The sequence below is a fragment of the Cataglyphis hispanica genome, chromosome 7, assembly GCF_021464435.1.
Source record: "Cataglyphis hispanica isolate Lineage 1 chromosome 7, ULB_Chis1_1.0, whole genome shotgun sequence".
NCBI lineage: Eukaryota > Metazoa > Arthropoda > Insecta > Hymenoptera > Formicidae > Cataglyphis > Cataglyphis hispanica.
In genome coordinates this window covers 1,667,259-1,694,492 of record NC_065960.1, presented here as the reverse complement: position 1 = coordinate 1,694,492, position 27,234 = coordinate 1,667,259, and the positions used below count along the sequence as shown (strand labels likewise).

Genomic DNA, 27,234 nt, shown 5'->3' with positions numbered 1-27,234 from the left:
TCGGAACGCTTTGTGATAAAAAGCCGAATGAAATAACAGTAAGGTGTGTGGGACGAACTTATACGTGTGACAACAACATGTGCGATCTCTCTGTTAACGGTTAATAATAAAAGAATTGAAAGCTCTCATAATATTGGTGTCTCTCACTTCGATGTCATATTTTTAACATTAATTTATGCAACGACATTTTAAGCTCGACATTGCCATTCTCTTAACCTTTCGACCGCTCAATAAATAATGAAATTATTTCCCGCTATTTTCGTCTTTATCAACCTACACTATCATGCATCGTCATCTTTCAGTCGCTGATAACAAGCAATGGCCTTCGACATTTTTAGCAATTAGTCAACTTTGCAGGAAAATGTCTAATAATATCTTAAAGATAAAATAAGGGCGTGTGTTTATACTTTAGATAATCTCCGAAACGCGATCAATTAATCAATTAATAAAGACATGTTTTAGAAATAATATATCTATATTTCTTAATTAATTTTTAATTATTTTTACTTTTTTTACACACTCTCAATATTTTTACCTATATTTTTATAAATGATTAAGGATTACTCTTTAAATTTTTACTTTTGACATAAAGAATTTGTACAATACTGACGATTTTTATATGCAAGATTTAACATAGGTCTATTTTATAACAAAGTATATTAAAATTTAAAATGCTCAAAATCTTCTAGTCAACGAAAACACGTATATATAAATCGAAGATGAAACAATTACTCATGTAATCTTCGTTGTGTGAAATTTCCACAATTTTTTGACGTGAATACGTGAATAAATTGTGGCGACGAAACTTCCCGTCTGGGCATACGGGACGGGAAAGGCTATTTGTACCGACGAATTCCCGCGAGGGCGGGGGCGTTTTTCAGCCGAGGGAGCAAAGGAGAGAAGAAAGAGAGAGAGAGAGAGAGAGAGAGAGACCCGTCTTTCTCTCAGTTTCGCGATGAGAGGAAGAGGAGGGCGCAGCCCGAGTCTTTTTACGCGCTATATTCTTCTCTCTTCCGCGATTCTATTACTCGCGAACGCGATGCGATTCGTTATGCGCCCACGGGCCGATCGTGTCCGACAAACTTCTCTTCGATATCATTGCATTATTTTATTGCCGCCTCCGCGGCCCTCGCGAAGATATTATCCTTATGCTCGATTATTGAAAATTCTTCGTGAACATCATATGAGCTATATTAGACGAAATCTCATTGAGAAAACTTTTCCAATCTTAAACTTTTATGCATGGATTTCCGCTTATTACAAAATGATGTTTTTATTGGCAGCGAGATTCAACTTTATATTTATTTTCGATTAGAGTGCATTTTTTACGATAAATTTATTAAAATTAAATTTTGAAACTAATTTTTATAAAAAAGTCACTTCTAATTGCGTAGAGATTTCCAATTTCTATCTGTTATATTTTTATTTTTTCGATAGAATTAATTTATCCGCAAATATTGAAATTCTCACTGAGCTCGGACCTATATAATAAAAATGAATATTTTATTCCGCGGAATATTATTTATTTATGTTTTTCGGGTATACGATCTTATATAAATTTCTTCGGGCCGATAACGAGGGAATCGTCGAGCAAGTGGTGGGTGTCGCGAAACAGCCCATACGCGCGAATTACTGTCCGCAGGAAATATCCTTTATTGCGGCAGCAAGGGAGAGAGGATCAGGAAGTTTCACGCGAAGAGACAATATCTTCGATATTGGAAATAGGGGACATGTGTAGATATCATATAGACTTAATGTACCTATCAATCCCCGATATCATGATTGCTCATGGAATGCCAAAAATATATCTTTTATAAATATGTATAAAAAAAAAAATCTTTAGATTAAAAAGACGAGAAGCATTGCGTAAATCAATAACGTCTAGGTCAAAATGTCTCTTTCTCTCTTTCTCATATAGCGCCCGTGAGATATAATATTTTTTATCTCATCTTAAAATGCGACCTTCGCATATATCAGATTCAGCATTAGGTGGCCACGTGTCATTAAATCCGAGCATGTGCCTGATCTGTTTTCAATGATTTGTGAGATAATGTTATCCAAATCGAGCGACGTTGGTGGTGTCATAAACGGGCGAAACATGTCGAAAAAAAATATGTCGAACTTTATTCATGGAATAAAATTTGGATACCACGGCAAACGATTTTCACGGAGATTATTAATTCCGCGTAATAAACACGTAATGGGACACGGGCCCACGAGTTGCAAGAAACAAAGATATAACGAGATATTGTATGCTAGACGAGAACGATTAGCGAGTAACGAGACAACCCGTGCATGTGGTTAAACGAGTGCTTGTAATAATGTGTTACGCGTGAGAAGATAACCGGAACTATAACTGTGCAGTCATCATGTGCGCGACATGCGAGCGGATGATCCTGACATAGGAGTCTCTCGTTTATTATTAAAGATTGCAATTCATTAGAGAAATTAAGTAGTAATTATTAAATAAATTTATACGGAAACTTTTTTTTACATGTAGTTATAAATATATGCATTTATTTTAAAATCTGCAATAAAACTATGCAAGTTTAATACATTTTTGTTATAAATAATTGACGTAAATCAATTATGATAATATCAAGTGTCTTATTTGCATATACGTTAGAAACACACAGACATGTTGTGATTATTTCGATGTTATAGACACCAATATCTCGATTTTCATTTGTTTGACATTGTTCTTTTGCAATATATTGTGTATTTCAAGTTTAATCTCATCTCCTCCGAGGTACGATAACATTACGGGAATCGCGGCCGCGTCAGTCACTATTTCGCATGCTGGATCGGGGGGGACGAGATATTAATTTCGTCGGCATATTTCACGTGTCCGCGCGCGGCGCGGCTCGACGATTCGCCACCGCGAGGCAAGATTAAAATTGGGATTAATCAAGCGAGATTACCGGCGGCGGCCGCCGCCGGCCTGCCCGTGCTTTTCCCGCGGAGTCGCGCGCGATAAGGGGATAAGAGCTGTAAAGGGAAGCGCGCGATAGTCGAGTTATACTATTTGGCGCGATTCACTTTCCGCGGCATCGTAGCGCGTCTATGTTGTTGAAAAATAACCCTCATCGTCGTGCACCACCTCTCTCTCTCTCTCTCTCTCTCTCTCTTTCCGTTTCAAGGTCTTCGCCGTTCCCTTTATGCGAGCGCAAGCGCGCATAATGTGGTCGAGCTCCGCGAGCGGGGCAACGCGGAGAGAGGGGGAGGAAGATGCTCTCGAAAAAGTGCAGCAACAAAGTTGCGCAGTGCGCACACCCACGTCCGCGAGATCCAGAATGTCAGGGTCGTACCTTAACCCCGCGCTGTCCTTCGCTGTGCCTTCGGTGTGTACCGTGCTCTTTTCTTCTCCTTTTTTGTCGCAGAGTTATATTTCCATCGCGGTGCAGTTCCCGGATTTTTTAAAATTCTTAATTCTCCCTCTCTCTGTCTCTCTCTCTCTCTCTCTTCTCGTTCTTCCCCTCCACTCGCCTCCTCCCTCCTCGCGGGATCACCGTTAAGCACGACACACTGTTAACCGTCTGCGAATTAAGGTACGGTCACTTGAAAGCAAACCCGTAAATCGACGCCCACGCAGCTGGTACCTGTTATATACGCACTTATACGTGCGTTCCCAGGGATGGAGATAAGTATGAATCGAAGTTTTAACATTTTACGTACGTGTGAATTTTGCCGAAATCATTTCGAAACGTTATCTAATGTATAAGGAAGACTTGCGGGTGTGTCATCTCGAAAAATTCCCGATATCCCCTAAATTTTAAGATGAACGAAGAATTTAATTCTGTGAACCATTTAAATCATTCATTTACGCTTTCATGATTGCTTATTCATGTCGCGTATTAGGAAAACAAGAAATAGAAAATTACATTGCAATTAAGTTAAATATCGTCGTTGATTTTACACGTGCGAAAAGTACATGACCATTGTTGACATGTAACGTCATTTTCGAAAAACGTCAAGAGCACTATACGATATTATTTCGGTGGCAATAAATTAAGATAATTAGGATAAGATCCATTTATCCTTATAAAAGATCATTTTATGAAAAGCGTAAACTCTCTCACGATCGATGGTAATCGATACGGCCCTGGATATGCAAGTACAGGGTGGCCAGACAGAAAAATCTGAAAGGCTCTCTTCCACCGATGAGTGCCACGAATAAGGGCCACATAAAGACGGGTCATAAAACTATGATTTACGTCTTGTCATTGATGCGTTTGCTGTCCGTCCGTCGGTCAATCCACCCATGGATCCATCCACTACGCGTTCATCTATACGCATCCATGAGCCCACTACCCTCCCTCCCCCTCCTCCTCCTCCTCCCCTTCGGTTCATCATCGTCCCTCTTCGCGTTCCCTCTTATTATCTTTCTTATAGTCTCCCTTCTTGTTCTTCTTCTACTTCTTCCTCTGTATCGTCCTCCTCTTCTCTACCGGTTTCGCCGGATAGCCCCATCGGGCCGGCGATGATCGATTCGTCACTTGGAAAAAGTAGCAGATGTGTATGTGTGTGTGTGCGTCGTTATCATCGCAACTATTATAATCTGTGAAATATCGCGTGCGAAAGCTGCGAAAACTGCATCGCGTGCTGCATCCCTTTTCTTCGCGCATTGACTGCATAATTAAATATAATTTATTATTGAAATTTGTTGGCGCAATTTCACGTAGAGAAAAAAAAAAGATATAGTTACAATTTTCTCAAATTTTCATATTACATCAAGGAAAAAGAATGCTTTTGATATAAGAGTAATAGGTACACAAAAAAATTTGTATTTTGCGATATTTGTAGATTTTCAGGAATTTTTTCGACAATTGAGAAAGAATGCAAAAATTTCGAAACGTGTACACAAATTTATGACTTAACAGTTAAAATCTCGCGTTGACTAGTCGCGGCGGATGCGACCTTCGCGCAGTTCTTCGGATTTCTTTCAAGCGCATTGTCCTCGAAACATAAGTTATATACACACGTGTACAATGTGGTCAGTGGGTTATTTAAAGTTTTAACACAGTCCACGGACTCCCCCGACAAGACGGTTACATTTAATGGCGTCTGCGGTTTCCCATCAAATTTCTCCTCACATAGCACCTAACGTCTCGCACTTGTACCCTCCATCCAGAAATCCATCTTTTCTCATTCGTTTCCATGGAATCCTTTTAGTCTAATTTTCTTCCTCGCTTATGCATAAAGGAACGCTCGTATAAGAAAATCATGTTTTGAAGAATCTGTAAAATCATTTTCTCGCGTCGAAATGTACACACTTCAGAAATTGATTCTTTATAAATCAAATATATCCAAGATATAAAGAGAGCGAAAAAAAAAACAATAAAATTCTATTTTTAATTTTAACTAAATTTTTCATTATAATCTCTCAACTTTATTTTTAATATTGAACAAATGGTGGGCGATTAAATTTTTTTTAAGAGAAAATTTTACATTTGCCAAGAAAAAATGAAGAAATGGAGCAATTTCGCGGACACCCTGTATACATCGGCGCATCTTAAAATTCCCATGTCACTCCATTACCGAAGATGACGCAAGTACCGCGCCTTAATCGCGGGATTACACACGGTTTGCGGTGCAAAATCGCCGCGTGTAGGACAACGCGAGTTGCGAAATAAAAGTTGACGACGGCGACTTTCGTCGCGTTGTGAAGACTTTCGAGTGAAAGCGATCACGCGCGCGGCGCTTGTTAAGACGTCAGGTTATCGTCGGTGATTAATCCGACAGGTTGGAGGCGGAATTATAAAAGGCGTTATCGCGCGGCGAAAGCGGCGGTGGCGCGAATGCGAGATAAAGACGAATACGCGCTTAGCTTGCTACGCGACGATACGCATATCATGCTAGGCCACGGTACATCACCGACGATGAGAAAGGACAGAAATCCATTTATCAGAGGCTCGTTCATGGAAATCTTTCCGAATGATGATGATTCAGAAGGATATTTCGAGATTATCATTTCATCTTATCTTTTCGAGAATTCATGAATCATGGATTCTTCAAATTTTGGAGGCTCTCGTTCCCTTTAAGAATGTCGAGTGTAACGCACGATAGATGCATAGGAGTTAATTAATTAATCTAAGCTTGTCATTATGGTAGACGCGGCTTGAAAATACGTAGCGGGAATCACGAGATGCTTGGAAGATGGAAAAAATTGTTCTCTCTCTTTACCGTAATGTTGCTTCATAACTATATATTTATATCCAGAATGGAAATAAAGTACTGTTGAAAATATTGTCGGGAAACAGGTTTTTTTTAGAAGAAGAACAGAGTTTTATCGCTTACGTTTTACTACTTATTAATACATATATTATTAATACATATATTATTCAGCGCATAAATTATTTCTTATATAAATTGTTTCTATAATAAATTTCTACATTTATTTCCTTATTTAAATATCGGAATATAAATTGATACGCACATAGATTAACTTTACGCAGGTAAAGGCGAGATTAATTCTCTCAGTATATATTTTTCTCATTCTCAGCGTTATAGGGACACGGGGTGGCGGGGAGTGTGGCGTCCTGTACGGAGGGCCCGGCCCTGTGCGCACGTACATCGAGTCGCGACGCGAAGGTGAGCGCGCGGTTAATTTGCATAATCAATTCAAAACGATGAGTCTCGCGCCTCGAACGGATCGGTCATTCTTTTCCCCACGGCCCCCGGTATGGAAGAAAAGCCATTCCTGGCGTTATATAAATTACGGTCGTCTCTCTACCCGAGCGAGATGCGCTCTCGTACGATTGTCGGCACGGCTTGTTGCGGTAGCGACCAGGACTCTTAAAACTTCGCTTCGATTCGGACCTTTGATTACGCATCGCGAAACAAAAAACATGAAGAAATAAATAAAAATGCGAACAAAAAAAACAGAAAGAGCGATAGGGAGGAAGGGACCGCAGCGCAGCGCGAAGCATATAAAATGCCTTTTATGAGCGTTAAAAATTGCGTGGCACGGCGTCTCGGCGCCGTTTCTTTATTTTCATTGCAGTAATCCCCCGTCCTTTACCGTTATTTCTCGGCCTGATCGTAAACGGCGAATCCTTTTAATTTCCTTTCTTTGCATCTTTTTCACAATCGAAACGCATCCTCTTTTCTCGCGCGATCGTCGTCTCTCGCGTACATTTACGGTACTTATACGCTCATTAACAAATCCACTTTTTACCGAAAGGCATTCCCGGAAAGATAAGTATTTATTATATTTACCTCTTTCCGTCGACACGATCAGAAAAAAAAGGAAAAACTTTTGTATATTTTTTTTTGCAAGTCGCTTGAAAGAATTCAAAGATTCAAGGATTGCGGGAATTAATGAGAAGAAAAAATGATTGACGATTCAATCATTTCGACCGCTTGGAGGTCTCTTGGAGAAGCAAAAAGTTGAACGGCGAGAAAAAATTCGGCGACCCTCGATTATATTAAGAAATGGGAATAGCGTCATCAGATTTTTCTATCAACTTCCACGAACTGGTTGCATAACTTTTTAACACTTTGTCGACTTTGAAAAGGTTTTAACGCGATAATAGATGTGTAAAAGAACATGTAAATTTCTAGGAATTGATTACGTAATCTTTTAGCATCTCGGTGATATGTGGGAGTAAGTTTGAAAAAGAAATATGTTCTCTTCAGTTGTTAACATATTATCAAAATTTCTTATTGTTATTAAATTATTAAAATGCTATATATTTTATTTTTCTTTTTTTTCTATTGAAAATACAATTAATTAAACACATATCAATGATTGTGCAACGTGATTTCAGATGTGAGCTATTGAAGGTGGAATCCTCAGGAACCGTGAGGTCCTCGCAATGGAGGCGGGACCAAAGCAGCCGCCGCAGCAGCAGCAGCAGCCCCAACAGCAGTCGCCTCAGCAGCAACAGCAGCACAACTCACCTGGCAACGGGACTCAGGGTGGTTCGACGCCTCAGGCTCAGCAAAATGCGGAGGACGCGCTCGCGGCGGCGGAGAACACCCCCGTCAACGAGGGTATGCTTCTCGCTCGGATCCACGTGCCCGAGCTCTACGTTAGCAAGTGTCTGCAATTCCCGAAGGATCAGCTGGTCTGGGACGTGAAGCAGCAGTGTCTGGCGTCCTTGCCCAAGGTATGAGCGATGACGGTTCCTCGTATAGGTAACGGAGGAGCTCTTCTCGTCGATATACTTTGAATATATCCCGAGGAAAATAGCCTTGAAAATAGCCTGTTGAGCCTTGGAGGGGAGAGTTTAACATCGACGTGTTCTTAACGACGATCGAACGATTCACTCGCGGACTAAAATTTCTCTCTCCCGGCTGCGCTCGATAAGCGCGTAAGACAGACAGACGGACGGACAGACAGGTTGCTACGCGTACATTGGAAGATGAGGGGGAGAAATTGAAAACGGAACGCATTATTCTCTTTCGCGGCAATAAATCCCGCGCGCAAAACCTTCTCCCGCGTGTTATTTCTGGCCGGACGATCCTTACGTCGGAAATTTATGAAGCCCGTGGCGGATTCTCGTTTTGCCGTCTCCATCGTGGATGTGCGCTCGGGCCGGAGTCCTTCGCACGATAATTACACGTATTTCGTTGAGAAATTCTCCCGCGATCGAAAGTACGCCGGTAAATGTAATTCGTAACCCCGATTTAGCGCGAGTTGTGTGGCGCGTGTGAGAGAGAGAGAGAGTAAGATCCCGCGGAGCGGAGTCGGTCTCTCGTATATACTCTCGCGCGTTCCCTCGAGCCGGCCGTGTTTCGTTGAGAAATTCGCCCGCGATCTCTCGGAGGAGAGCGAGCCGTAGTATAATGTAATTCGTACCTGCGCCACCCGGGGCGATTTGTTCCCGCTGGAAATTGCGGTCGCGTGTATATTTCACCGAGGATCGCCGAGTATCGATTAATCGCCGATTACGGTCGAACCCCATCGGATCTGTCATTTATCACCGTGCATCCGCTTCTCGCGCACGCGCACCGACCACGTCCCATCCCAAGGACTCTATCAGGCTTTTTTCGAAGGACGCTCTCTCCGCCCGTTCTCTCTCTCTCTCTCTCTCCCTTTTCCCTTTTCTCTTTCTCTATCTCTATCTCTCTCTATCTCTGACTCTCCGTTCCTCTGCTCTCCTCCCGCCCGTCCGTTCTCTTCGTCGTCGCGAAACCGCTCATAGTTCCTCGGGCGGCAAAAAGTATAACGCACAATGTTGGACACTGAGAGCGCAGGTAGCAGCGCGCTTTACATGCCGATTTCGCGAGATTGCAGACAGCGCGAAATTAAGAGCCGCCAGAGCGAATAATGACGAATTCTCGAGGCGAGGAGAGAGCGAGATTCCAGTCTCTCTTCTGTTGCTTTCTGCTGGCGAATCGTCCCACGGGACCGCCGACAGTCACAAGTATACGCGGGATTCAAAAACGATAATCGGACCGAGTTTTTTTTCTTTTTATTTCAGAATATCTTTTTCTTTGAAGAGAAAATGCTATTCAGTCATTGATCCACATTGCTGCAATCAAGCGCATATGTATATTTTATATATATATATATATATGAAGAATTTGCACAAAATTGTTATACATTTTCAGTTATACAAGATAATCAATTTTAAAATTGAGCAATTTATATTTAGATTGCTTTTCGAGTTAAAAAGAAAAAAAAAAAGCAGGTTACACTCACTACTATTGTGCAGTAAATTCTTCAACTGTAATTCTATTTTTTCGTTGATTGCTGAATTTTCTTTCATCCGACTTCAAAGAAATCTCGTTCGGTTCGGTCCACAATGCTGCACGATCCGATAGCCATCGCCTTTGAATCCCACCGAGCATACTCGCTTTCGTCGTGCTCTCGTTCGACTCTCGAGAACTTTAACGATCGCACAAGAGCACGTGTTAGACGCACTTTGTTGCCGAGGCGTGTCGAGAATGGACACGCACACAGTGTTCCTGTTATAGAGCAAAATAGAGACTAGAATATCGATAATATATGTGTGGCTTTTCGCTTTCTGTGAAGCCGTCACGCTCTGTCTTCCGTCCTTTTTCTCTCCCTCTCTATCTCACTCTCTCTCTCTCTCTCTCTCTCTCTCTCTCTCTCTTCTGCTGTCTGTCACGCAAGAATTTTCACGCGTGTCGTCTTTCTGCCCCACATGCTTGCCTTCCGGGACACAGGAGGTACAGCACAGAAACCCCGATATATGTCCCTGTTTAAATCCTCTTTCGCCTAAAATGAATCAGCTACGATTCGATATTTTCTTTTTTCCCACTACACTCTATTTTAGTTTCTCCCGTAGAGTCGAATTGCCGTCTCTGCGAATTATCTCTTTTATTTCTCTCATGTTCCGCTAAATTGATTTATAGATTTCTTTATAATAGCAGAAGTATGTGTATATCGTCCACGATTTTGGTATCAGATACGTGTAAAGGAAATTTAAAGTGATTTAAAACCGCGGTACTAGAGTAAGTGTACGGTCCATTGATTGGATTATACACGAGGATTATGTTTTTTTTATTGGCATGAAAATATAAAGATAAAACGTGTACACTGATACCATCGATCTTGTTTCATTCTTTTTTAAAATTTAATTTCTATTCTTTTTTTTTTTTTACATACTTTTAGTTATATTTATTCATTGAAATTTTTGCCCTGCACTCAGGATGAATTCAGTGATCATTTTTAAACATTTATGTAAATATTTAAATACTGGCGCGATATATTATACGATACATTACGACAGTTATAAATCGTTGTAAAAAAAACTAATATGTCAAACGATCGCTCCAATTCATCCTGAGACGACGTTTCATCACGATATGTATCTGCACTTGTATTATTCATACGTTTATTATACATGTGTATAGAGATTTATATATATATATATACATATATTTTTGTCGCGCGTAATCGCCGATAACCGTGTATCTTCTGACCTGTGGTGTTGTTGTTGTTGTTGTTTTTGCTTTTGCCTCACCCTGCACGGGGGCGAAATACACTCCACACCCGCCACCAACCACCACCAACCGCCACACCTGTGCCGCTACTACCGTCTCGTGTGTTGTGTGGGGCCCTATCTACGAACGCGCGCACACCTCCCCTTCGTACGAATACCGCAAATACCGCGCGTAAAAAAAAAAAACGCGCCTCTCGGGCCCTCCACCACCACCACCACCACCACCCTCCACATCTCCGGTTCGTGTTACGGATAAATCACACCGCTTCTCCACCCCTTCCGAGCGCCTCGCAGGTGGCCACTTGGTACAGGGTACGTCTTCACTATTACTAATAGCATGCGACCACGCCTTTCGTTCCTCGTCGATCGGTCGTTCTCCCTCTCCCCCTTTTGTATGTGTCGTTTTGCGTTTATTTGCATAGCGACGAGAGAGACGATCCGACGACGACTTTAAAAGGAATGACGACCAGTGTTTTTTTTTTTTTATGATACATTTGTCACTGTTCATATACAATGTATTTTCCAGCTTTAATAGAGTCACATGTTTTCGATGTAGAGCGGATTTAATTAATAATAGTGTTTAATTTCTATATTTAAATTATCGATTTTTCTTAGAGACACGTTAGTATTGTTTTACAAATCGAGTTTTATTTTTTCATACACATGTGTGACGTCGCTTTATTAACTTTTAATTCAGTGACTTTGCAGAGAAAGTTGCTATCACGTTGCGCATTTGTTATACAATCCGGTTATGGTAGTAGAGTTATGTAAAGTGATTATTTTTATGCATTTTGCTAACAAATCGTGGTTAGATAGCGATGGTTAATTTTTCTCTGTCCTTTTTTTTGTTTGTTTGACAATCCCTTGAATATTTATGAACTAATAATAATAATAATAATAATAAAAAAAAACAAGCATGCGGTCCATTTCAAGTTAAAGGATTGTTGGGGAAATGGAAATGTATATTGAATTTTACAGTCTCTTATGTCATTCCTCATAACCGTGCTTGGATCTCTCTCGTAGCGAATATATTACGATTTATGTGTAATACAGAATGGGGAGACTGGCGGCGCATAGTTTTAGATTTTCCTCGTACGCGATGTCTCGGCGAAATATCGACTAGCGTGCACGTACATAGTTCGTCGAGGCACATTAGCAACGTGATTGTCCTTAAATATTGGTTTCCGCAATTATAATAGTTGGTAGTTCTGCACGATATATATATTAGCACGATTGTATTGCTTTCATGATATATAGAACGTTGAATTTAAATGTTAGATATATCAAGAGGACACGCGACAAGACTTTGGATTAGCAATAGAAATTGAGATCACTAGATTTATAAGAAAATTGATGGCATATACATGTGTATTCTATAAAATTTCTGCGATTCTCATCGCGTCCCTTTTTTCTTCATTCGAATGCACGATATCGAGATTTGTTTCTGAAAACGTCGATCAAGAAGCAATCGTGACGGACGAACGCATGCTCGATCTGTGACTTAAACTCGTGTTAAGTGTAAGGCTTGCCATTTCTAATATTTTTTATAACTCGGATTCGCTAAACTCATTGGTTTAGATGAAATCGGAGATTGCAGATTAGATTACCTGCGACATTTATAGTCGCTTGATTCGTAAACCACGTTTATAACTATGATTCACTCAAGTGTGACATGTCAGCAAAATCGCGCCAAGCTACGTCTAATTATGCTAATAAAGCACAGGAAGGAGAGTAATTTTTGCGCGTCGTGATTTGAGTCGAGAAATTCTCTCACTTTTGATTTCAATTTTCAATCCAACATTTACTTTAAACAGTAATATTACATATTTCCTAAAATTATTTAATCTAATTTAATTTTATCAGATATTTTTATTTTTTAATTTCTAAAAAGTGAAAAATTGTTCGTTTACTTTTTATTTGAGATATCAAGTAGGAGCTTGATTTCTATTATAAATTAAACTTGTCGAATTGTTAAGGAAATCCTCTAGAATCCATAAAGGTGAAAAAATTGAGATTGAAAATAGGGGAGGAAAGTTTCGATTCGGACCAACACGTGGTCCAAAAAAAAAAACACGCTTTTTGGCAGACGCGGCGTTACGTCACGCATTTTGCATCATAATGCGCGACTGATGTAACGCGAAAGCTCGAAAGGACATCCGTGGTTCTCTCACCGGGCGAGTGTCCTCGATCGAGGTCGCCCGCCACACTGTCGACCTCCTCCGGCGAGAGACCATCTCGAGCATCGCCGCTCGCTAATGTTGCCGCTGTGTCTCTCGGACGTTGCTGCACATGGTGGTGACTTTCGTTTTCGCCGGGAGGTTAACGAAACCGTTGAACCCACATCGATTGCCGTGTTGCATTTCGCGGACGAGAGCGCCTTTTAACTCGGAGAAAATGTATTTGTGTACTCAAATTTATTCATATTTTTTTCTTTTTTTTTTCGAAGTCTTTTTTTTTTAAGTTTTTTTTTTTAAACGAGAAATATTTCAGTACAAGATTTTAAATTTTCTTTGAAGAGTTTATATTTCTTATCAAAATGCTTAGATAGTGTATATATTATAAAATTATATAAGATATAATTTAATAAATTATATTATATATAATATAAAATTTTATTTCACTTCGTGAAGTGAAAGAAAAATGCATAGGATCTTCTTTGTTCCTCTCATGATTTTGTAAAAGCGATATCCCCGAGACGCCTTGTACTCGCGAGTTATATAAGAATCTATTTCTCGAAATTATCTCCAATGAAAGTGTCGATGTGTCGAGACGATGCGTGCATTTTAAATCTCGAAGCGAGAGAGCTGGCCAGGGAATTCGTTATCCTTTTTATTGTTATCGTCAGACGCTCTAAATACACCGTGTACCGCTAACGATCCCGGCTCGTTACTCCTTTCGTGTATATCGCTTTCAATCGCCTTGGCCTAAGGAGCCAATTCTCGCGTTAAAATTGTTCCACCTTCACCTTCTTCTCCTTTCCTTTGGTTCATCTCGTAAGTATCGTCTCGCCTTCGCCGATCAAGAATAGGATACGGAAAGCCTTAACATGGCAAGTTTAAAACGAACAGTTGTCTATAAATGGACAGGACAAACATGATTTATATTCGGTGTGCGATAAATTGTTAATAATTTAATAAGAAATATTTTTATATATTCATTAAAGCCTGCGTCACTAACATAACTCTAAAATTCTACATGATTGATGTCATCCTTTTCCCACGTTTAATGATTTCTGAAATTTAAATAATTTCTCTTATAACTCTACTAACTCTACTAACGCATAAATATTTACGACGATAGTTTAATATTTCAATGTAATGTAATCTCACGTTCTAAGCTATCAATGTACCTCGCGATAAAATCTTATTATTAAGCGACGATAGTTAGCTCCTGGAAGCAATTGCCTGGAGATCGCGATCGGCCGATTTGCTTATCGCCGCAAATGTGCACGATCCGCCGCGATATCACTGTACCGGAACTAGACCGAATATTATACCGGCGCGTCGATGGTATATCGTTGCGCATATCCGGCAGGAGGATCTCGGCGCGGATAAATTCAGTCCGGCCAGCGGCCAGAGAGGATCCGTGGCAGGAGATCGAGAAGGCAGGACTTCGTAGGCGTAGACGCGATCACCGTGATCCACGATTGTGTGAACCAGGATCATCCTTTACTTCCGATAGGATCGCGTCCTTCCTCCCCTCTCGCCTACCTCCCTCCTCTCTTCTTTCTTTATCTACCCCGCGGCGGCTTCGGGCTATCTGCGCGTCGTCACTTTGTAACGCATATTTTTCTCGCGCCTGTACCGTGTAATAATGTTCCCTTTACGTTTATCGGAAGATAATTTATGCTGGGAAGCGTTGCTAAATTGTAATACGCGCGGAATAAAAATTTCTCGGAATAAAAAAATTAGGAGGGGAATTTTTTTTATGATGCTTGAATAAATCTTTTGGGATGTCAAAGTTTAATTTTGGTACTAATCGTCAGATTACTTGACTGTTAGAACAACAAGATTTAGTTTGAAAATTGCATAAAATTAGCATAAGTACTCTTTTTGTTTAGATTTTAATTTCAAGCCAATTTTTTATTAGCAAAAAAAAATGTGACTGATATTGTATCAGGTTTCTTAAAACATTGCGAAATGTTGATGGTGAAGCTTTTTTTATACACACGTTTTTCACGATAAACGGAGGCATAGATATGCTCGAAATGGCAATAGCATCATTAGATCGATTTGTTTAATGACGGGTATAGATGTCCTCGCACTTGGATTCTCGAACGTGTTTTCACACATGTTTAATTCGCAGCGCGTGGGCGCGTACGCTCGCATACCTATCGCGAATAAAATGACACGACTGGCGGAAACGAATGGTCTCCCGTTCAAAAGATACCGATGTGCGTACAATATATGCCTGACACGCGGGAGAGAGCGTAGGATCCTACTGTCAAGATCGACAAATCTCGCACGCCGACACGGGACGAACACTCGCGCGAGTCGTTGAACGAGTACGTACACACTACGTCGATCTATTTATATATCGATCGTATACCGTGAACTGGTACGAGAATAGATCGAATGGAGATCGATGGCCAGGTTTCCGCAGCACGTAGCGGCATCGACAAGCGGCAACCTCGTCGCGATGAACGCGGAGAGCGGTGTGTGCTTTTTTTTTTTTTCTTTGCGCGAATGACCGAATGGAGATCGATGATCGTGTTTTTGCATAATGCATATATTCGTGAAAATTACTAAATGGAGATCAATTTTCGCGAGGCAACTTGAAATTCGCTGAAATCGTGTGCGATGCGAAAATTTACGGTGATATTTTTACGAAGAATGAATGTGCGTCTTTTCGAAAACGGTTTTAAAATTTATTGGACAAGTGTTATATTTTTTTGGTCATTGTATTAGTAATTAGAGTAAAGAGGAAACATCTTTTCTCAGATTCTTTTTGTAAAACAGGTTTTAGATGAATTACATGAGCAAAAGAATATTATCATGAAAATATAAAAATAATATAATTATAAAATTTTTTTAATTAATTAAATAATTAAAATAAATATGTGAAATGTCGAAATATATATATATATATATGAAAGAGAGAAAATGCAACCGGATATAAAGAAGTATATAAAAAATACAAAATCACCAAAGAATCAGCGAAGTAAATAAGAGATCGGAGAAAGAAAGAAAATTAAGAGAGAGATATATTTTGCTCCAGCAGCGAGTCGGGAAAGAAGTGTGATTTTCGGATAAACGGTGAAACAAACCGGAGCCAATTATTGACTGAAGATCGAACGATCGAGTCCCCTTCGGGTTGAGAAATGCGCGGATACATAAAGGGAGGGAGGAAGGACAGGAACAGGGACACGCGAGCTTGCTCGAAAATTGCTGGTCGCGTTTCTGCCCTTCGGCCAGGCTGTCGCCGGGATAGACTGGTAGAATCCGAAATCGTTGCCGCTCATTTCGCGAAATCACTAGCTCGTTCCTGGCGGGCAAACTCTCTTCTCGAAGATACGATGCGATTCGCGCACATCGGATCATCGGACGCGAGGCTCGATCGCGCCAGCGGCGCAGATCGTCCTCATCCCTGATGAAACATTTTTGCCGCTCATTCAATTTAGCGACGAGTATTTACCACTCCCGCTGGAAAAGCGCCGATAGCGACTTGCTTAAAGAGGAAAGAAACGGCGCGTACTTATATATTAAATGTTTATTAAATATACATTTCGCGCGCGCGTTAACAACCTTGCTGGCGAATTATCTTAGAGAATTTTCATTTTAATTAACATGCGTATAAATATTTCACACATTATTGAAAAGGACTTTTTTTTAATAAAAAAAGAGTTTTATTTTCTTCTATACATTCTTATTAAAATATATTTAATAAAAGAGATAGATTTTAAAAGAGATAGATTAGCAGACATTTTAAATACATTTTAAACATTATTAAATATTTTGAAATAAAACGAGCAGACATCTATCAAATTTTTCTCCATCGTCACTTGAAAATTTCAATCTCTTGTTATGTCAAAAATTTCTTCGTCGGAACGAACGATTAGCGTTTGTGTTAAAAAATACGCACAGCTTTTCTCGTTATTTTTCTCTCGCAATCGCAAGCAGCAGGTACATCAAAAGTCGCGTTCTTTTGAGAGGGGAGAGAAAAAAAATGGACGCGAAAGAGTGAAAAAGTTTCGCGTCCGTCGTATCGTTCTGTAATATAAGGTCGCTTCTTTCAGTCTCGACGGAATCTAACCGTGCGGCTGTAGTTGGTAACTGCAGCAGCCTTTTACCCGGGGCTCCTCGAGTGCAATCTCGTATTCATGAATTCCTTGTACGTACGCCTCCCCTACGTTTCTCCTTCTCTACCTACGTCTCTACCTCCTCCTCCTCCGTCCTCTCATTCCCCCGTCCCGCCACGTTGCCCGGTTTCCCATCCCCTCTGTATGAATGTGCACGGAGTGTGCACGGAGAATATATCTCGCATCGAGCACGCGGAGAGCGGTTGGCAAAGAAATCGCGCGACGTCAATCGACGGGATACGCGATCGTCGAAAATGTAGTGTATAGGGGCTTTTATGCCGTCTCGCTCCCTCTTGGCGCCATCGTTATTCGTATTGCTTGTAGACGCAACAATCAACAAAACCGAACTTGTGTATATCGTCCTTCTGACTAGAATAACTCTTATTATTCCTGGCGCCCGTTTTTTCGCAATACACACTCACTTTGTTTATCAACAATATAATACGTGCAAATATTTTTCTGATACAAAATAACAAATAGTTTAAAAGTGAAATTTGAAAAGGAAGTTTTAGAAAGTAAAAAAGAGATATTTGCTTCTGGAGATAAAATAAAGTTTATTTTTATATAGAGATTATTAAGATTTTTTATTCAGCTGAGAATACCGCAAAGTTAATTTATCTTATTGTTTGTATAAGCTCGATGTATCGCATTTTAATTAAACAAAGATTTCCACGTTAAACAATCCATCTAGAATTTATCTTCTTAATCATTTGTTTGGCAAAGGATTAGCGTAACCTACATAAGTTTTGGACGATGATTAATTAGCAATGAAGATTTTGTTTTAATTAAATTTTTAACACCGAGCTAATCGTTATAAATAGTGTCCCTTTTACAATTATATAATTTTATAAATTATTATATTATTTTTTCGTTGCACTGATTACGTCAATTAACTTATGACATTAATGACAGCCAGTTATATTTTTATCCTAATTTTGTCATTATTTTATTTGCTACTTTTCCTTTATACTGACGACGCATCACGCAACATATTCCTGCGAGGTGAAATATCGATTTTAGTCTATTTTTATATTGTGTGAGATTAAATTGACTGCAAACGCGTGCAGAGCAACAAGCATCATTTGCGAGAGCATAATTATCGTGTGAAACTGAGAAGAAATCCTTTAGCTTTTCAAATTCGATACAACAATGTTATTTTCCTCTGTAAATATTGATTTCTATATCTGTAAACTAGATTAATGATTGCACTCGAGACAATTTAAAAAACTTACATTTATATATTTTTTAATATTTCCTTTATTATAACAATAAAAGAAAATTAAATTAAATAACATATCTCTAATAATAATATCTCTGTTTATCTGCAACGAGGTTTAAAATCAATAATTTTTATATAACTTTTATGCGACGTCACAGTCAGTTTCAGATCACGATGACATATCTCCGAAATTACTTCGATTACTTCGAAATCGAATCGTACATAAATATGTTATGCGATCGAAGCCTCCGTCGCAAGATTGATCCGTTGCGTCGTGCCAGACTTCTATCGAGACAAATACTCCGTCGCTATAAATAGTCGATACAAATGCGATTCTCCGGATGCCGCAGCGACATGGAGTTGTACCACAGAAATAAATCTTCCCGCGTCAGACCTCGTTGCGCGCTTTCCCCTCGTCCTTCTTCTCTCTCCGATTTAAGACACGGAAAGAGAGTTGTTACTCGTCATAAACTTGCCAACAATTAATTATACCAAACGGCGATCCATACGTTAACGCTCGTGTGTTTTCCGTTATCTCGTATCGTTCCCGTTGGAAAAAGAAATAATCAGAGGTATTTCAAGGCGGATGACTTCGCAAACAAATTGTCTCTTTGATAAGACCGTATAAGGCCGCTACGCAGTTTTTATTGTTTAAAGATGATATGAGACGGTGCATTATATGCGAGAAAGAAAAATGTTAGATTTTTTTCTCTTTATACTACTTTATTGTATTACTCTTTCTCTAATTGTACCGAAAATTTTATTTCTCATCGATAAAGAATTCTTTTAGTCGTTTATGTAATGTATTTTTGCAAATATCAGGTTTGGAATCTACTTATATCACTCTACATGCAATACGTAACTTCATTTGCATTTTCACTATCCGAGAGGCTGTGTGAAATAAATTCGCGATACGATTGTCGCGGAGCAACGAATAGATGAACCTGTGTCGCACATCGACACATTCCACCAAGGGTAATGAACTTTCCGCCGTTAATTGGCAAAAATTCTCTGCCAAACGACCGACTGCCAATATCCGCCAATTTGCGAGTCGCCCAGGCTCTGACTTTCCGTATTCAGGAGGAGGCCAGGAGGAGCGTGAAGAGTGCGACTCTCGCGCGCAGTTTGTCGCTGTAATTTCCAGTTCGATTAGCCGACACCTCCTCGCGCGCACCGTGTAAAACGCGCGCGCGTTTCCAAGTTGTAGGAATTGCCGCTAACGACGTAGTTAACGCTTGATTAAAATCGGGAACCATCCATTTCCGCGGCAGAATTTCGGTCCCTTTACCGGTCGCGGGAGCACGGAAACGCACCCGCGCCACGAAACGAGTCCGATAATCGCTCTATAATTCAATCGGAATCGCGTCGAAACGAGTAGCTACACGGCTGGCACAAAAAGCTTGTCGTACGTGACAATTTGTCGCGATCTTTATTTCCTACCCGTTACTATCTACAAAAGGGCTAATTAAGATTAAGGAACAGGAATTTCTTTTTTCTTTTTCGTTCGCGCGACCCCGCCTGAAATTTCACTCCCAAGTATATCTAATTTATGAAGCAGTAATTGCGTTTTTTTGTGCTCTCTTAAAATGAATCAGCAAAGATGTCACTGATTAGAGCAGTTGATAAGATTTTACAGAAAATTAGTGAGTATTTTAGAAAACGTTCACACTTTGCTTCTCTGATTCTTATGTTCCACTAATTATAGCAGTAAAGATTTCATTGAAAAATTAGTAATAATTGTATATACTTGAAAGATGTAATAGCTTTTAGAAGTTTTTCTATTTGTTTTAGATTGTTATTTTTTGAGAGAAGTCTCCACACATACACATATTTGGAATGAAATGCGTATAAATAGTATTCAGAATTATTATATTTTTTAATATTCTTAAGATATGATTACAGCTTAGAAAAAAAAAAAAAAATGAATAAGACTCGGTCAAATTCAAATATTTTTTTTAATAAAATATATTGCTATATAAATTTTGTATATAAAATACATATTTTCATTTTAATATCACTGATTGAAACAGCCAGAGTATCACAGACAGATATTTCTTCATTCTTTCAATGAGATTTCAATGATAATATACTGATTCTATCCAAGACAGTGTCTTCGTCATTTTACTTTTTGCAGAGAAGGACGTTTAAATTTGATAAAGGAGAACGAGAACTTCTGCATATTTTATTCATGCACCGCTTGAATAATCATCTCGCGATTAATCATGTCGCGCTGTTACACAACACAATAACATTATGACTTGCTGAAAGTGTAATTTGCTTAATAAAACATCATAGTCAGTGCTAGTGATCGAAATATCGTCGCCGCCCGTCCCGGAATTGATTGCCAATTACCGGTGGAAACGCTCACTCGATTCTGCGATCTAGAAAATTGAGTTACTTGACGAAATTCGATTCGACGGCGAATATGGCGGCGGTCTCGAGACGAAAATACGATGTCGCGCTAATCAAGCTGGATAGATATATTTTTCCCCTTTTCCTCTCCACGCTGTGTTACACGAGCAAGAAAATCGAACGCGTTATTCTTAAAGGGATCATAGAATTATTCTCGGGACGACGCCCACTCGAAATTGCCGACGTAACTCGAAACTAACGAGTACTGATTATCGAGCGTTTGATGCGAATTAATGAATACGATATCCATAAAAGTATACCGTGCGGTAAGGATTCTTTCTAGAATCTTTATTCGAGTCAGTGAAAGTGTGCGACTGGCAGCGTTGACAGCGCTCTCAAATCGTCGATTTATGTACCTTCGTTAATGATGCATACACATCATATTATACTAATTTATATGCAATAAATGCCAATATTATTATTACTATCATTAATTGTGATAATTAAATAATGACTGATTTATTTATCTCTTGAAACTCTCAAATTGTATGATTGACGATAACAATTATATTTATTGACTTGAAATGTTTATTAACTGATAAACATTAGAAAGAATTTTTTTTAGATTTATTATAAATTAAAAAGAAACTAAAAAGAAATTTAAATTCCTAATTGCAAAAAACGTATTAATATAAAACGCGTATCGTTACAAAAGTCATAGCCGATTATTTTATGAAAAATTTTATTAGGGATTTCAGCGTAGGCATTTTAATTTAATTTTCTTTCGAATAATAAAACAATGGTTTTTACGTGGTTAAGAAATTAAAGTGCTTTTTTTTTGCATCGCGATTCAAGAAAAGAACGGGGATAATCCCCGTTAAGCGCCAATAATAGCGGTCGATGACGAAACCGGAACCAGTTTTAATAACCAGTTTGATGTGAAAGAAAAAGCAGCGAACTTAAGAATCAATAAAGGACCTAAAGGACCCTTCTTGTCAGCACTCCCGGTCTTCCCGGAAGACTAGATCTTCCCTTTCCGCCTCTTTCGCTCGTTCGCGCAGTCGAGCGGGTCGCTCGCCTCTTCGTTTTCTTGCTTCATTTTCCGGTAATAAATTGAATGTATCGAAAGCTCTTTGTACATCATTCGCAAAGTTCTTACTGGTTACTCTCAAGTACAGTGAAATATTTCGTATTTATCCGACTTTTCCAAGTCAAAGTTCCGAGCTATTAAATATATATTTTGAAAATCGAAACGAACTTTTTTTTGCAATTTTATTATAATATTTTTTAACATTACTTTAAAACTTCTCGTTGCTCATATTACAAGGATTAAAAGAATTAAAAGTTACAGGATAATTTATTTATAAATTGCAGTACGCAAAGTTACCCGCGCGCACACTATTTAATTTTCGGTTAGGAACTTAACGAACACTTTATAAATGCCTTTATAAAATGGATCATAAAAGTGTGTACGTTAATGCGTTTTCGAGGTAGAAACGATCGACCAAGATATTCAATTAAGAGCCCGTTAGCGTTAACGTCGCTAATCGTTAAGAAGTCGCTCGTTATATTTTTTTTCCGAGGGGAGAAGGGAAGAGGGATGGGGCTGTAAATGGTTTATCTTATCGAGATTAGTCATTAACCTTTCTTCAATTATCAAGTCCACTTATGCGTTCGGTATCGCGGAATTTCGATGCGGAATTTCTACGATAATAGCGTGAGTCAATCTTGATGGATGAAGAAGAAAAAACGCTTGAATAAACTTCTAGACAAATATTTGCGCTACGCAAAAAGTTCTCACATTCTTGTATCGTAATGTCGTTTTACGTTAAGGCGAGACCTTATCGCGCGTTGTCAATTCCATCAATCGTTATATAAATTTTTGCCTCTACGGATCCGAGATCGCGCATGATAATTGTATTAATCAATATCACTATAATATTATCAGATAATTTATATCAATATAAATATAATATTATCAACACTATGGCGTTTTAAGGTAAGCCGATAAACTTCAACGCTATTTACGATTGATAAGATTATCGTTAGTTTATAGGAATATCTGATCGATCTTACGTCGATCTTCACAATCAGAATGTGATAGCCCAGAGTTTTTCGCATTCGAACGTTTCCTCGAAACGCTTTTGTGACGCGTACAGACGACATAAGCCAACGTGGACGCGAGTCCAAAGAATCGCCGTTAAACTCTCGATGACTGCTTTTTTCGATGCGTCCCGACAATTTGATTTCGTATTCCGCTACGGCGGCCCCGCCCTTCTCTCTTTTCTCTTTCTCTCTCCGTAGATCGAAATTTTATGGGTCGTATCTCCTCTTTAACGCCGACGACGGCTGATTCCACCTCGCCTTTGTGCCGCTCATCCACCCCCTCCTGTTTACTGTCTCTCTGTGTCTACCTTCGCCTCCTACCGCTTTCACTGTCTACCGTTTTTTTTTTTGCGTCATATGGGTCCTACGCGATCGTAAGTCGTCTTGTTATCGTCGCATCGCACGAATCAGAAATTAGTGAAAAGTATGGTAAAGTTCAGTAGATGAATCAATTTACGAGACATTTTTACTGCCGAATAAATCATGAGAATTTTGCGAGAAAATAAGGGCGAAGAAAGAAAGAGAAATTGGATAACTAAATTTTAGATGAAATGCCTTAAATTAATTTCTTCTTCACAATGCATTAAGATACTTTTCAAACAGATTGAAACTGAAACTGAGACGGATGTCTCGAACTCGATCATCCGGTTCTATCTTACTTTCCCGCAACTTTCGTTATTAGAACTTCCGCAAACTCGTTTGATTTCAAATGCGAGAGATTAAGAATACCGCGGGGGTGAAAAATTCGCGAGGGATCGATGCAACGACGAGACAATGACGATCGGCTGCACGATCGGATGCTGCGCGGCGGTGAGCGAAGACGAAAACTCGTTTCGTGCTTCGTTGCGAAGGTTAAAACCGTAACGCTCCTATCCGCCTCGCTCGTATGCGAGCGCGGGCGCTGGCCAGGCCGAGCTTAAACATCGGCGTGGCCAGCGTCCCCCCTCGCCAGACCGCAATTACATCCCATAAAGCACGATTGAGACACGGTTCGGCCATTATTCTCCCATATACAGGGCCGTACAAAAGGTTCCCGCCGTTTAACGCGACTCTCTCCTCGCGTCGATCGCGGGAAATGCGGAAAAATGCGCCCATACTTTTGTCGAATGCATTTTCGAGGACACTCGATAAGATTTCTATAAGGATTTGTAAGAGCTGTCTTAAAGATCTACGCGAAACAGTTTATGATAAAAAAAAAAATCTCGGGGAAATCTCTTTATGGAAGAAACGTAGGAGAGATTGCAGGAGAATTTATTCGAGGGAACGAGAATCTCGAGTCCTCAAGACTCACGCCCTTCGAAGGAATCGATTCTTTATGACTCGCGAGTATGACGAAAAAGGTTACGAGCGAGGCAAGATGATAATGGTAATCAATTCTACTCGATTCTACTTTAATCGTCGATCATTGATTTTTTCCATTCTTTCTCGGTTCCTATACGACCTTGCCTCTCACCCGTTCCCCTGGTAATCGAAGAAACTCGAAGCACGTTTCGCTATGGTGCGATTATGCCGCCTCTTGGGACTTTATGAAGCAATTACCGCGGCACTAATTAGAGTAGGAGCGCCGGTTTGGCAGGACTGCTTCATTTTTGTCCGGGATGACGTGAGTGACGGGGACGAGCGAGATCAGAGAATGAACATCTTTCAGTAAATTCTCTTTCGATTTTACCCCGCCAAATTATGGTTTCATCTTACTCAATTTATGTCGATTAGAGAAGTTATGGTTAAAGCGGATTATACTCGTGATCTCGATAAATCAAAGGAAGGCGTGATCCTCGGTTTCTACAAAAATCAAGTGTTTCTCTTGATTTAATTTATTTGCTCCCGCGCTATTTTCATATGTGAACGTCGTGTTTTATAATCGTTCTAAGAAAACAGAATTTTTTTTTCGAAAAAAAAAAAAATATTTTATTTCAACATATGAAAATAGAAGAAACTAGTTTATCCTATAAAAGCGAGTAGATGGACGTTCGTTAAAGTGGATGAATTTCACTGACGCAAGGCCGCCTCTTCATTTCCATCTCTTCATTCATATGCGTTACAAATCTCAATTTTAACGACATGCTAGCATTGGCTAAGCTTTGCATAACGAAGGAAACCACCGACGAGCGTGTCATGGACGTGTCATTGAATCGGCTTAGCGAACGAAGAGCGAAATGAGGACGTTATATCACTCGTAAATACGAGCCTTGAGAAAAAGCGCACCGAATGCGGTCAAACGAAACCTTTAAAAGCGACGGAAGTACAGCCGCGCTTCTATAATCTGTCCTAGAACCCATTGCGCTTATCCTAGACAAACATGATCCATTTAAAATCTCCAACAAGTGTGTGTGTGTGTGTGTGTGCGCGCGTGCGTATTTACGAGCGTATAAATCATAGGTTAAATTTTCAGATACATCTTTCGATAATAATTTTTTCCTCGTGAAACCATTTATCGAATGCACTTTTAGATCTATGTTTTTTTATGACGTAAGAAAAAAACGTTGGGGCACATCTGCCGCTAAACGTCTACGTCCGTTTTCGACGACGATGTCAGCTGTTTTTTTGCGGCTTTCCCATGGTCGACCGCATCTTTCCGCCCATCGATATGAGGCGAGGTACGGAGACCCGTAGTTTTTTTCTTTTTTTTTTTTTCCCGTGCGAAGCCTTTAATTTGGCACGTGTTGCACTCTTGGCTATTGTTGCCACGATTGTCGGGTTGGCGCGGCTGTCTTCTTTCGCATCGTCGCCGATCTTTCGCATGGCATAAGCAGAGTATATGGTGATAATACGCGGTTCTCGGGTGTACCTGGCACGCGTGTTGCTCCTCGCTCTTTTCGCCTATCTCGAGTCGTTACCCGCTAAATATTATAATATCGCGAAAAAGAGAGTGCTCTCCCCGCCAGTGCCGTCGATCGTCGCGAATATTGTTAACGCAATCGGCAATTGATTTTCATCATTCGCCTTCGTTTGATATTCATAGACAAAGTGTAGTTCGCTTTATTATTCGTATTGCTTATGAATACCAAAGACATTGATTTAACGACAAAAATGTGTAGAAAAGATCCTAAACGATTCAGAATCCCCAGACTCCAAAAAAATCTCAATCACAAAGATATCTTTTTAGAAATAGATATATAAAAATAATAGAAATTTATGTGTGTGTGTGTAAAATATTTTATGAGTATTTAAAAAAATTAATTGTATATATTATTTATATAAATATTTTATATAATTAAAAAATAAAAAATTATACGCACTGCAGGATTAAAGGGAATGGTAAGTTTAACATTATTAATTCTGGCAAAATCCAAAATAACTTTAAGGTCATTGATAATATCTTTACGTTCATGAAGTAAATATTACATTACTTATATTGACGTTTTGCGACATGTACACACTACGAGTGCGCCACATATATAAGTATGCAATTGCATCGAGTTCCTTCAATAATCGAACAGGCATGACAATAATTGGAAAAAGAATGGCTTTTTCTTGCGAATCGATTTAGAAATCCTATGCTTGACGCTTACTCCGGAATGATATACCCGATGTTCGTTATTGTTGCATGTGTCGTACGGAAAAGTGGGGGTGGCGGGTCGCTTTGATCCTTTTCCGCGCCGATTCATCTTTGCTTTAATATTAAAATTTCATGCCTTGCAGGAACTGAAGGAGAGCTTCAATTACGGTCTCTTCTGTCCGCCGGTGAATGGAAAAGCCGGGAAATTCCTGGACGAGGAACGCCGCCTCGGCGATTATCCATTCAATGGACCTGTCGGGTACTTGGAGGTAAGTAAAAGACGCTCTCTTTTCTTTTTTTTTTTTTCTGTTAAGTCTTCTCGCGACCGGATTGTCTGCTAATCCTGTTTGTTATTATAAGGGAAGAACAATACACACAGGGACGTTTATTCTTCTCGCACGGTTATAGTTTTAACGCACGACGAAGGCTTCCCGTTTTAGTAGCGGAACGGTTAAGTAGCTTCCTCGCGTGTACATTAAAGCTGTCAGCAGATCCACTTCACGCCTGATAGGATCTAGTTACGTCATACCTTTTCGAGTTGTTCAATTACATTTCTCTGTTGAATAGAAGAAAAGATGTTACATTGTACAGAAGATATTATATATATTGTGGTATAGAATCAATTGGAAATTGTATATCTAAAAAAAGATTAATTATTGATTATCAAAAACAAAAAATATTGGGATATATAGAATTTTATAAATAATGCAATAATTTGGAAAAAATACCTCTTACGATACTTCTTTCTTATGACGAAAACATTTTCATAAATGATACTCTCTCTTGTAGTCTTGTACGAAAATATATTATTGGCTTTGACAGAACTTTATTCAACAAAACGGTA

At 39.5% G+C, this 27,234-nt stretch overlaps 1 protein-coding gene across 6 annotated transcripts in view; it reads left to right on the top strand.

Moving 5' to 3' along the window:
• The window catches only part of LOC126850893 (SH3 and multiple ankyrin repeat domains protein 2), a 113,226-nt gene that overhangs the window by 68,424 nt on the left and 17,568 nt on the right, over window positions 1-27,234 (top strand). For 4 of the 6 annotated variants that reach the window (XM_050594340.1, XM_050594339.1, XM_050594338.1 and 1 more), the window contains exons 3-5: window positions 7,770-8,111; window positions 11,211-11,228; window positions 26,534-26,659. In XM_050594340.1, the coding sequence (XP_050450297.1) occupies window positions 7,818-8,111; window positions 11,211-11,228; window positions 26,534-26,659 (438 nt within the window). In that variant the 5' untranslated portion in view covers window positions 7,770-7,817. The remainder of the gene's footprint in view (window positions 1-7,769; window positions 8,112-11,210; window positions 11,229-26,533; window positions 26,660-27,234) is intronic. The other 2 variants (XM_050594341.1, XM_050594337.1) reach the window with 1 other exon arrangement.